The sequence below is a fragment of the Lissotriton vulgaris genome, chromosome 5, assembly GCF_964263255.1.
Source record: "Lissotriton vulgaris chromosome 5, aLisVul1.2, whole genome shotgun sequence".
In the NCBI taxonomy this organism is placed as follows: domain Eukaryota; kingdom Metazoa; phylum Chordata; class Amphibia; order Caudata; family Salamandridae; genus Lissotriton; species Lissotriton vulgaris.
Genome location: NC_141693.1, coordinates 995927248 through 995939334, shown reverse-complemented (window position 1 = coordinate 995939334; position 12087 = coordinate 995927248). Strand labels below are relative to the sequence as shown.

Sequence of the window (12087 nt, the reverse complement as noted above, 5' to 3'; positions counted from 1 at the left end):
GAGAGAGAGAGAGAGAGAGGGAGAGAGAGAGTGCGAGAGAGAGCGAGCGAGAGAGCGAGCGAGAGAGAGAGCGAGAGAGCGAGCGAGAGAGCGAGAGAGAGAGAGAGAGAGAGAGCGAGAGCGAGAAAGACAGAGCCCATGCAACTCCATTCACATTGATCCTTTGCCCAAACTTTGAAAAGTACAGAAAGCATGATACTCTCTTGCATCAAAAATATGCACTAGACTTTAACTAAATTATTTGATCTTCCTGCCTGTAGTACCGACCTTTCCCATTCTCTGTGTCTGTGACCCAAAGCAGTGGAAAAGCATGAATCTCTGTATGTTCACATGACCAGATGCCATTACAAAAAACACAAATTGTATAAATGTCTAAAGGCCTGCACTCCAAAATATCAAATCAATACAACTTTAAATAAATAAACATTTGAGGGGACTGAACTGACCTATGCCACATATAACTATACCAGAAAACAAAAAACGAGCACCCAAAAATATATTTAGTTTGATGCTCACTCATACAGGGACTCTATTCATTAAAGTCTTTCTCAGCTTTACAATTTGATGGAAACATACTGGAGAATTACATCCTTTAGCAAAGCTAGAAACTGTTCCAGATGCTGCATACACTCACCATGGATCGTTGCACTCGGTGAGGGTTCTGGAGTATAAAACTCTTCAGGGCCCGTGGAACCTTCTACTTCCTGAAAACAAACTGCTGGTTTAGTATTCAAAAAAGACAATATTTGAACATGTATTTTATTCTAATATCACCCAAGGAACTATCAAAAGGACTAAATTCATTGATGTCATACATTATCTTAAAACTAATACTTTTCAATTACAATATTAATGCTAAAACAGTTAAGAAATGTATTGTGAGAGTAAGGCATCTGTATATATGTGTTCATGGCAATATATATATATATATATATATATATATATATATATATATATATATATATATATATATATATATATATTCAAACAACCACTCCCGGCTATTCCTCGTCTCGTAGCACGGCGAGCCTGTGTGGGTGCCGGACAACCTTAATTTCATGAACAGAATTCCCCCACTCAGAAGAACGGCACAGGCTGCCTTTGGATGCTTCAAAATGTATTTATTTCAGGCACGAAATCGGCAGCTCCCTACCGACGCGTTTCGCCACTAAGGCTTGGTCACGGTTACTGTGTTCATTTCATGGTGCTATTTACATAGTGAAAACAAAGTGCATAGAAGAGGGACTACAATAGATCCACTCGGCCGATTTCGGCCGCCATACTTGAGTGGTACTTTTCAATGAACATATATTGTCATGATACTGTATTTGTACAAATAATACAAAATTAATATTACATCTGGCCCCATTGGGCTAGTTAGAAGTAACCTTTGCGTGAAATCAAACTCGAGGGTCGGCTCGTGTTTGCGAGCTAATGGACCCGTTTGGCCGCCATCTTGAAGTAATGTTGACGCACCACATTAGTTACCAAAAACAATAATGATTAAGTCTCGCCCCAGTGGGCTAATGTAAAGTCCCAGATTTCAGTGGTTGTGCAGGTGATGCCCCAGTGGGCTAAACAGTTGTGACAATTCCGTCATAATTATATCATTAAGCCGGTTGTTGTTTGTAGTCTTGTTCCCCTATGTAAAAAGAAAATTTGTGGTTTTAAAAACAATTGAATCAAATTATTTACACATAAAAGCAAACGAAAGGAAATATCAGATCATAGATGTTCAATGTCTTTAGAGGTGAACTGCCAGTTCCTCACTACAATTCATCCCCACAGGGTGTAGTGTCTCGAAATCAATAATGAATTTTGATTCCAAGATTCTCAATTGTTGCAGCCTATCACCTCCTCTCACATTCTCTTTGACTGCATCTAACACCACATATTTCAAAAGGTTGTCATTCTGATTGTGGTGTGTTTTAAAGTGACGAGCGACTGGGTACTGCTCATTGATGTTCCTAATTGCTCGCTTGTGTTCTAGTATCCTAATCTTGGCCCTGTGTTTGGTACTTCCAATGTAGAATTTCCCAAGGTTGTTGGAGTATGAAAATTCATGTTCCTTGTTTCCCGCCATTGGACTTCGCATCAAGAACCTCCGAAAAGTAAATCAACTAAAAGCGTATGTGAGGCGGCGAAGAGCAAGTTCGTGAGTATAATCGAACATACTCACTAAAACTGGGACTGTTGATTTGAAAACGCACCAGTGTACAGCAGTGAAAGTCTAAACAAACAACAAACAAACAACCCGAAGTCGGCAATCCCGCAGAAAGGAGTAGCGGGAAACGCAGCGACCTGGGGTTTGGACCAGCTGTGAACTTGGACCATCGGCGGTAACGGAGTAGACGGCAAGCGGGATATCGAACGCTTGTGTCTACCTTTGGATGTTATCCATGCTGGGAGCAGCATTATAACTAAAGACAGGCACGAAAGATGGCGGCTCGGTTTGAAGCGAAGCGCAAGGAAATGTCAGATTGCTTATTCTTCACTGACCCAACACCTGGAGTAAGCACTGAAAGACAGCAACAAGGAGAACATACTTTACTAACAAACGAAGTAAAAATTCAACAATTGTTTGACAAACTTGACAAATTATACCGTAAGGAAGTGGCAAAGTGGTGGGAAGCTGAGTCGCTTCAAAAATATTTAGACGTCCAACGTGTTCCAAGGGGATTAAGAATATACACTATCCCTACATTTGAGAACCCGGATCCTGAGATGCTGGACGAGTGGGCGTGTAATTCCAAAGACTGTTCAGCCACGATGATGCGAATCCTGATAAAATATGCTGTGAAGGACAGAGCGAAATTACTTGAACAGATTGATGAAGTATTATCGGAATTAGCAAAAGTAACCACTCAAGAGAAAATTCAGGATTTCATGACGAAAAAACTTGAGGATGAAATAACAGCAAAGAAGCAGCGAAAATTTATAAGGGACTTCAAAGATTACCAATCTGGTAGAACCCTCACGTTTCATAAAAAGTATGATTATTTATTTCAAAAAGCAAGCGTTGAACCAATGGAAGCTGCTAAAGCCAACACCACCGTGGAAGAAGACAGTACTGTTCCCGAAGAAAGTGATGCCTCAGATGGTAACCTCTGACGCTACCGGGAGCGCCCCAGGAACACCAATGCGAGGAGTGGGCAGAGGAAGGATTCATTTCTTGACACAATTCGCAATGTTAAATAAAGTCAAACAGAACCAGCAAGGAGGCCAAGTTGACCAGGATTTTCACAGGGGCCGAGGACGAAACATTCGAGGAAAAGCCGGAGGATTCAGAGGAACCAAAAAGCAAGGGGATGAAAGAAAAGGAGATTCCAACGCACCCGCGCCCATGCTGAAAGAGCAAGAAAAGGGACAAGATGACAGTAGTCAACCTCTCTAAACGTGAGTTGAGCAACGTTGAAATTGACTTATTGGCTTTGGGTTTGTCATTCTGCCCCATGCGTAAATTAGACTATGTACAAACTCGCATAGACACATTTTGCTTTATTCGCAAATTGAAGCTCAAAAAATGGTTCAAATTCGACGCGCCTAATTCAATAGGAGATGGCGAAAGAGACCCTACAGATAATCAGATTTTGCCTACTCCAGAAACGGTAAAGAATGCATCAGATGTAACTGATGATGAGGATGTTGACATTGATGAACAGATACCTGATATATCTAGCAAAAGTGGCTTTAAACCCAAATCTAGATTTGTGCCAGTAGTTCAAAGCGATGCTATTGATGTTTTTGAACGGAGTGTTACTAGAGATTTAAAAAACTTGAGATATAGTACTAAAGGTCTAGCCAAGCACAATTTGACCAAAGAACAATGTAACGCACTTGACTCCCTTAGAAATGATGATTCTATTGTAATACGCCAATCTGATAAGGGAGGGAATGTCGTGGTATGGGGAAAGGCTGAATACTTATCAGAGGGGCTTAAACAGCTAAGTGACACACAATGTTATTGCAAAGCAACTGTTGAAGAGCTAAAAACTTCATATGAGACATTCAATGAGATGTTAGCAAATTGGTATGAAAATGGTATACTGGAGAAGGGGGAGTATTTGAGCTTGAGATGCAAATATCCAAAAACACTGGTCTTATACCTCCTACCAAAATTGCATAAAGATCCACTAGTTCCACCAGGTAGACCAATTGTGTCCTCTATAGGGTCACAACTAGAAGTAACATCTAGATATATAGATCACTACCTGAGACCTTTTGTAATGTCCTTACCAGCTTACCTTAGAGATACAATGCACTTCCTGAACCTAATTCATGACTTAGCCTGGGAACCAGATTACCTTCTAATTACGATGGATGTGACAAGCTTGTACACTTCCATCAAACATGAAACAGGTATCTTGGCAATTAGGCATTTCCTGAGAGCGAGATCCATCAACAATGTGACACACACAGAGATGTTAGCCAAAATGACACATTACTGCCTGACCAACAACTTTTTTTATTTTGATGACCAGCTGTACAGGCAGATACAAGGGACGGCGATGGGCACTTGCTTCGCCCCCAGCTACGCGAATTTATTCATGGGCTGGTGGGAGGAGCAAGTGTCCAGTAGCCAAGGTGACCAGGGTGAAAGGGTGATACTATGGACCCGTTTCATAGATGACATTTTCTGTATTTGGAAAGGAGATGAGGCAAGTGCAAAACAATACATTGCTAACCTCAATAACAACGAGGTAAATATCAAATTAACCTCACAGATTAGCAGAGAAAAGGTCATCTTCCTTGACACACAAGTGGAGGTCAGGAATAACAAATTAGTCACTAGCCTCCACAGAAAAGAGACTGCAGGGAACAGCCTATTGTTTGCCACCAGTGCACATCCATACACCCTTATGCAGAGCATCCCCTTTGGGGAGTTGGTAAGAGCTAAGAGGAACAACAGCAGCAACAGTGACTTTGAAATGGAGAAAAATGTAATGATAGACCGTTTCAAAGAAAGAGGATATTCGGAAAAAACTATCCGTCAAGCTGTTGAAAGGGTAGACAAAGTAGCTAGAACTGACCTACTAGTCCCCAAACAAAAACCTGCGAGTGAGGATGATGTAAAAGTAAGGTTCGTTACCACATACTCAGGTCAAGCATACAGAGTGAGAAATATACTGATGAAAAATTGGCCAATTTTGACAACTGACAAGTTTCTGAGTAACTATGTGAAAGAACACCCACAGATTACTTATCGAAAGGGTAAATCCCTGAAGGATGACTTGAGCAAAAATATGGTCACACATAAAAAAACTGTATACAACAAAAATCTCACTGGCTTTGAATGTTGTATGAAGTGCAAAGCATGTAAGGGAAGCAATAATTGTAACAAAATCAAAGTGCCTAACAGTTCCAGATTTTTTAACATCAGGGGTCCATTTGACTGCAACACCGAATAGTGTGTGTATTGCCTAATCTGTCCCTGTGGGAAATTCTACATTGGAAGTACCAAACACAGGGCCAAGATCAGGATACTAGAACACAAGCGAGCAATTAGGAACATCAATGAGCAGTACCCAGTCGCTCGTCACTTTAAAACACACCACAATCAGAATGACAACCTTTTGAAATATGTGGTGTTAGATGCAGTCAAAGAGAATGTGAGAGGAGGTGATAGGCTGCAACAATTGAGAATCTTGGAATCAAAATTCATTATTGATTTCGAGACACTACACCCTGTGAGGATGAATTGTAGTGAGGAACTGGCAGTTCACCTCTAAAGACATTGAACATCTATGATCTGATATTTCCTTTCGTTTGCTTTTATGTGTAAATAATTTGATTCAATTGTTTTTAAAACCACGAATTTTCTTTTTACATAGGGGAACAAGACTACAAACAACAACCGGCTTAATGATATAATTATGACGGAATTGTCACAACTGTTTAGCCCACTGGGGCATCACCTGCACAACCACTGAAATCTGGGACTTTACATTAGCCCACTGGGGCGAGACCTAATCATTATTGTTTTTGGTAACTAATGTGGTGCGTCAACATTACTTCAAGATGGCGGCCAAACGGGTCCATTAGCTCACAAACACGAGCCGACCCTCGAGTTTGATTTCATGCAAAGGTTACTTCTAACTAGCCCAATGGGGCCAGATGTAATATTAATTTTGTATTATTTGTACACATACAGTATCATGACAATATATGTTCATTGAAAAGTACCACTCAAGTATGGCGGCCGAAATCGGCCGAGTGGATCTATTGTAGTCCCTCTTCTATGCACTTTGTTTTCACTATGCAAATAGCACCATGAAATGAACACAGTAACCGTGACCAAGCCTTAGTGGCGAAACACGTCGGTAGGGAGCTGCCGATTTCGTGCCTTAAATAAATACATTTTGAAGCATCCAAAGGCAGCCTGTGCCATTCTTCTGAGTGGGGGAATTCTGTTCATGATATATATATATATATATATGTATATATATATATATATATATTCAAACACAGCGGCAAATCGTACCAAACAGACAGGCGCACTCGTGAATTCCTTTGGCCCGATTTTATTCTTTCAAAGTTTCCCCCCCCCCCCACTCATGCTGACAGACGCATTTCGTCGTGAAACGCCTTTCTCAATGTCAGTTCAATAAAGTTCAAAATAGACTTAAATACAGGTGATTGGTGCATGTGACTTTTCGTGACTGCAAGAATGCAGTAAAAATAGAAATAGAAAAGGTGACTGTACATAAAATTTATGGTAGCCATCTTGTAGTGAGCTAATCGTGCAAAGTATACAAGTGTGTAAAAAAATTTAAATTGCTACATTGTTACACGTGTATTCAAACAATACAATTCATTATTGTTGAGTGTGGTTGAAAGTACATTACTCATAGTGAGTAAGTCATTAAGTCATGCATTTCATAATCATCCAGACTCAGCGATGGTTTATGTTCAAATTTACACGCTCAACATAATTGTGCCCTAAATGGTCTATGAGCTAAATTACTCATGTTGTTAAATTCACCAGTACAGAACCATTAGAACCAAACTCCATTTCAATTTACGCCTTAAATAGACATGACATAATTGTGCCCTATATGGGCTTAGAGTTCAATAGTTTTGAACTGGCTAAAAGAGAGTACTTAGCGAATCCTAAAATCCCAGAGTTTGATATAAATTGAACAAAAAAATATAATAATTACTCAATTTCAAATATTGACTTAGTGGAGCGAAAGAGGGGAGGAAAAGAGTAAAGAAAGAGAGAAGAAAGGAAAAGGAAGAAAACCTCCTACATCTCTTTAATCTCAATAGAAATCACTTGTAATATAGTATATAATACCCCTCTGACACTGTTTCTATTGTAATGGGTCTTAGGACTAGCAGCAGCAATACGGTTTACAGCAAGGGGTAGATAGATGTAATGACTGCCCCGAAGGTTACCCCAAATGTACCCACATCTCTTGGTCCCCATTGTGCCCATCCGGCATCATGGTTTGAAGCTTGATGATATACTTGGATTCCAAGGTCCGCAATTTCTTAAGTCTGTCCTCTCCCCTTTCATTTTTGGGGACTTGGTCCAGGCTGAAGAAGCTCAATAGATTCCTATTGCTTTTGTGGTATTTCTCGAAGTGCCGAGCTATAGGATAGTTCACGTCTTTGTTATTGATAGCTCGCATGTGTTCAAGTATCCGTTTTTTAACTGGATGGATCGAACTGCCGATATATCTTTTGTTACATGGGCAGGTCAAGCAGTATACCGTGTATTCTGAATTACAGTTCAACAGTAAATTGATTTTCCACAAACTTTTGGGGTCATTGACATCTGTTCTATATGCGGTGACCTTTTTGCTGAATTTACAAGTTTTATAGCTCATGCAGGGATAAAACCCCAGAGCAGAATCCTTCTTTGTCGGATTCATTTGGAAATGACTATGCACCAAGTGGTCACCCATCGATTTCCCACGTCTGTAGGTGATCATTGGTTTAGCTGGAAGACTGCCCCAAAGGACTTGATCTGTCTGCAAAATCTTCCAGTTTTTTCTAAAGATTTTCATGATTTGGGTGGATTTACAGTTAAACTGTGTAATCATTCTAACTGGTTCCCTTTCGGTGTTGTTCGGTTCATTATTAGTTTGAATCTTACCCTTCCCCTTGCAAATGAGGAGGTCCCTTCTCTGTACTTTGTCCACTCTGTTCTCCACGGTTTTGAGGCTTTTTGTTGAATAGCCCCTTGCAATGAAACGATCTGTTGCTTCTGATTTGGCCTGTTGATATTCTTTCTCTAAACTACAATTTCGCTTGATGCGCAATAGTTCTCCGTAAGGGATATTAGAGATCAGGCTCTTAGGATGATGACTTTGAGCATGCAAAGTCGCATTACCTGCAGTTGGCTTATGATACAACCTGGTCAACAATCTGTTGTTCTCGATATATACGGTTAGATCTAGGTAACAGACTGTCTCACTACTTATATTTGCTGTGAAGAACAAATTAAGACTATTGTGATTAAGGCGATCGATATATTCCTCAGCCGAGGAGCGAATATATATATTTTACCTACTGGCGGCAGTTAGGTATTATAGGTATAACCTAGTTTCCATAGGAAAAACATTTTTTGATTTGCTAATAACTTGGACTTTGTTTGACAAATCTTCGCAAAATTCATTAAAAAAAGGTCTATTCAGGTCAGCTCCTATCCTGATAGTTTGGGGGTGATTCGTCAAGCGGGGGTTGAGAAAAAAAGGGGGTCCCAAAAGTTTTGTCTCCATGTTAATTTCCATTGGAAATTTTATTACAGGCTACAGCCCGAACTGCTGAACGGAATTACACCAAATTTGGCAAAAAGGTACAGCTTGTTTCAGAAAGTGACCTTTTTTTAAAATGGTGTAAACCCGTTCCATTTAGTTGAGAAATTAAAAAAAAAAAGTTTGGATATCTGGGGCAGCGGAGGGTTTGCGCACCCTCCCGACCACCAGCTTCACTGTGATTGGCTGCCACGACCATGAGTTTCACTGTGACTGGCTGCCAACACTCCAAACCAGGAAGTGTGGGCAGCCATCTTGTAACTCGGCAGACCCAAATCACAAGAAAACAGTCGAAAAAAGATTTTAAAAAAGAAGAAAAGGGGTCAGGGTAGAAACACACTGACCCCCTCGGCCTACATAATTATTATTATTTTTTTTTCTAAACGTCCAAATGCGTGCTGGGTGCACAAATCTGGATGAAAGAAAAAAAGAAAAAAAATGAAGTGGGGGCTCCCCCACTTCATTTAAACTCAGCCCCTGCATGGGCCAATATCCGGGGGACAATCCTATAATTATATTGCAGGGCCTGCGTGACCACCACAGCCCCGTGGACCGTCACATTCCCGGGGCTATGTAAATTAGGTGCGGGAGGGCACACGGCCCTTCCGCAGCCCCAGGGCCTGCCACCTCCCCGGGGCTTGTTTTGTAATTGCTTGGGGGCCTCCAAGGCGCCCCCAAGCCCCGGGGATCGCCACCCCCTGGGCTTTAATTAAATATGCAGGGGGGCCTCGTAGGCCTCCTGAATACCCGGGGACTACCACCTCCCGGGGCTTTGTAAATAGAGGGAGGGGGGCCATCCTGGAGCAATTGATGGCCCTGGAGACCACCACCCCCCAGGGCCAGCTCCTGCAAAGTCCCGGGGAGCCCACCTCCTGGACATTGCTGTTTGCTATGACAGGGTGGGAGCACGTCTCCCGCCCAGTCATAACAAACCCTGCTTTGCTTCGTGAAGCGAGAGTAGCAAACCTTGTCTAGCTTCATTGAGGCAAAGCAGGATTGCTTTTGGGCAAGGGGAGCTGCATATTAGCAGCTTCCCTTGCCCAAAAGGAATGCCGGCTCCCACAGGAGGCGGGGATTTGGCAGGACTGTGGGGACATTAGGGCTCCCCCAATGGCTCCCCCACAGTCTCCAACAGAGAGGCCAGGCCCCGGGGGATTGGGTCCTCTGGGCCAGAAGTGGCCTGGGAGGGGGGTCACGTGGCCCTCCTCCCCTTTTTAAAAATAAATAAATAAATATGGAGATATGGGCATGCCTCGGGGGATGGGGTCCCCGAGGCGAATGTAAATTAATGAAAGTCAACGGGTTTTTTCCCAAAAAATTTGGAGTGGTGACCCTAGCTCGGCTTTCGGTGCCGCCCCCTAGTGTGAACACGAAGGGTGCGTGGCTCTCAGCGCAGTCCCCTGGTTTGAACACGAAGGGTGCACGCTCTCAGCACGGCCCCCTAGTGTGAACGCAATGGGTGCAAGGCTCTCTAGTGTGAACGCGATGAGTGCGCAGCTCTCAGCGTGGCCCCCCTTGTGTGAACACAATGGGTGCGTGGGTTTCAGCGCGGCCCCCTAGTGTGAACGCGATGAGTGCGTGACTCCAAGCATAAATGATTTTTTTAAAAATGGAAAGCTAGGTTATATGTTGGGTTACTAGGTGGCTCTAAAAAGAGCCCTTCTTTTTATTGGGAGCTGTTTGTAGCTATATGTTAGTGCCGATGCAGAGTCTTAGGTTGTTTTGAAGGACTCTGTTTCCCTTATCGTTGAAGTGTACACCATCACTCCCGTAGATGCCATCCATATCAAAAAGCAGATTGTTGTGTATGGTGCCCATCCTATGGTCTCTGAGATAAGCATAAACAGCTTTATTGACATTTTTTCTAGTTTTTTCAATTTGTGGACAGAATTGATTGGACCGCTTCTATCTGTCTTTGGCATATGTTAGAGTATACAAAGACTATTTGGGGGAAAAGCAACATCAATACTGCAAACATGTCCTTCATTAGCATTTTCAGCCCTACCCCAGTCAATGTGCCTAGGGCATTGCCAACACAGTGGACAATCATTAGGTCAGGGGGTTGGAAATGTAAAAAGGTTTTAACCAAAGGCATCAATTACTGTCACTTTAATCCTCTTTGTCCAATCCATTTAATGTTCACATTTGGTAAAGCTAGATCTTTGTCAATACCTCTCTGTTCAGCATACCTTTTGCACCAGAAAACATAGCTGTGTCCCACAATCAACACACTAAGCATCTCGAAGGGAAGTCTGGATGCACTGCAAAGATGTCTGTAGCTGAAGTAGGCAGTTGGTAGAATGAGAGGTATATAAAATGGTGGATAAGATGCAGTTTTTTAAAAAGAAGAGGAATGATTGGTTGTTTAAGAACATTATACAGTGAAAAATAGGATGCATGTTTCTGTCTTTAAATAGCATGTTTCTTATTAGTTAGTAAAAAACATTTTAAAGGTACAGTAGATAGAATAAGCTCATATTTTGTAAAGTCAATCACACCTGTGGTTTGTATTTGCAACATTGTGTGAAAAACTTGAAAATATGCTGAACTTGTGACCTGTGAGTTCAGTTAAGTGTTTCATGAACTGTTACTAATGAAGCAGAATGGGGGTAGGGTTGAAAGTTAACTGTTATTAAAATGTGAATTTGTTATAAATATTAAAGTAATATGTTATTGCAGTGAGATTTCCCAAGTCAGTGCTATGTTAGAAGTGGTGTGTTATTAAAAAAAAGTGGTAACATTATTTGTAATATATTTTTGAACTTCCATATTGATTCGCTTTCGGTGCACGGTGGAGTCGCAACTTCAAAAAGTTCCAGAAGCAGTTTGGGGTCAGTTAGAAGTCAGTTGGTAAGGGTTGATATGTATAACCAATCGAAATGTGTTTTAGAATTTGAAATAATCTGGGAAGCAATGTGATTTGTTATTCATATGTATATGTGTGGAGAAAGAGAGGGAAACTTTGCCATTTGTGGTTTTCCTATGCTGAGAGCAGTGCTATACATATTGATTGTGTGCATAAAAAAATATTTTCTGATACTTCATAATCTACAAATCAATTTGAAAGATGAGTTATAAATTTGTGAGGTGTATTATGTGTTGGCTTTGTTTTTAAAGGTAAAATATAAATCATGAACTTTGAAATTTGATGTCTATTATTAAATGTAGAAATGTGTATTACAGTTTGTTGTAATGTATTTAAATGTTGTTTGGATTACTGATTATGGTAGTTTGTTTCAGTGTGTGGATATGTACATTTGTAGTATACCGCCTAATTTTAGGTGTTGCTTTCAAGTTGGAAGTGTATATGTTGAGTTAACTTATT

General features: G+C 41.2%; 1 protein-coding gene across 1 annotated transcript in view; it reads right to left on the bottom strand.

Annotated features, from left to right (window-relative positions):
- HPS1 (HPS1 biogenesis of lysosomal organelles complex 3 subunit 1) overlaps window positions 1–12087 on the bottom strand; it is a 434454-nt gene that overhangs the window by 80991 nt on the left and 341376 nt on the right. The window contains exon 10 of the mRNA XM_086922604.1: window positions 635–704. Within this exon, the coding sequence (XP_086778730.1) occupies window positions 635–704 (70 nt within the window). The remainder of the gene's footprint in view (window positions 1–634; window positions 705–12087) is intronic.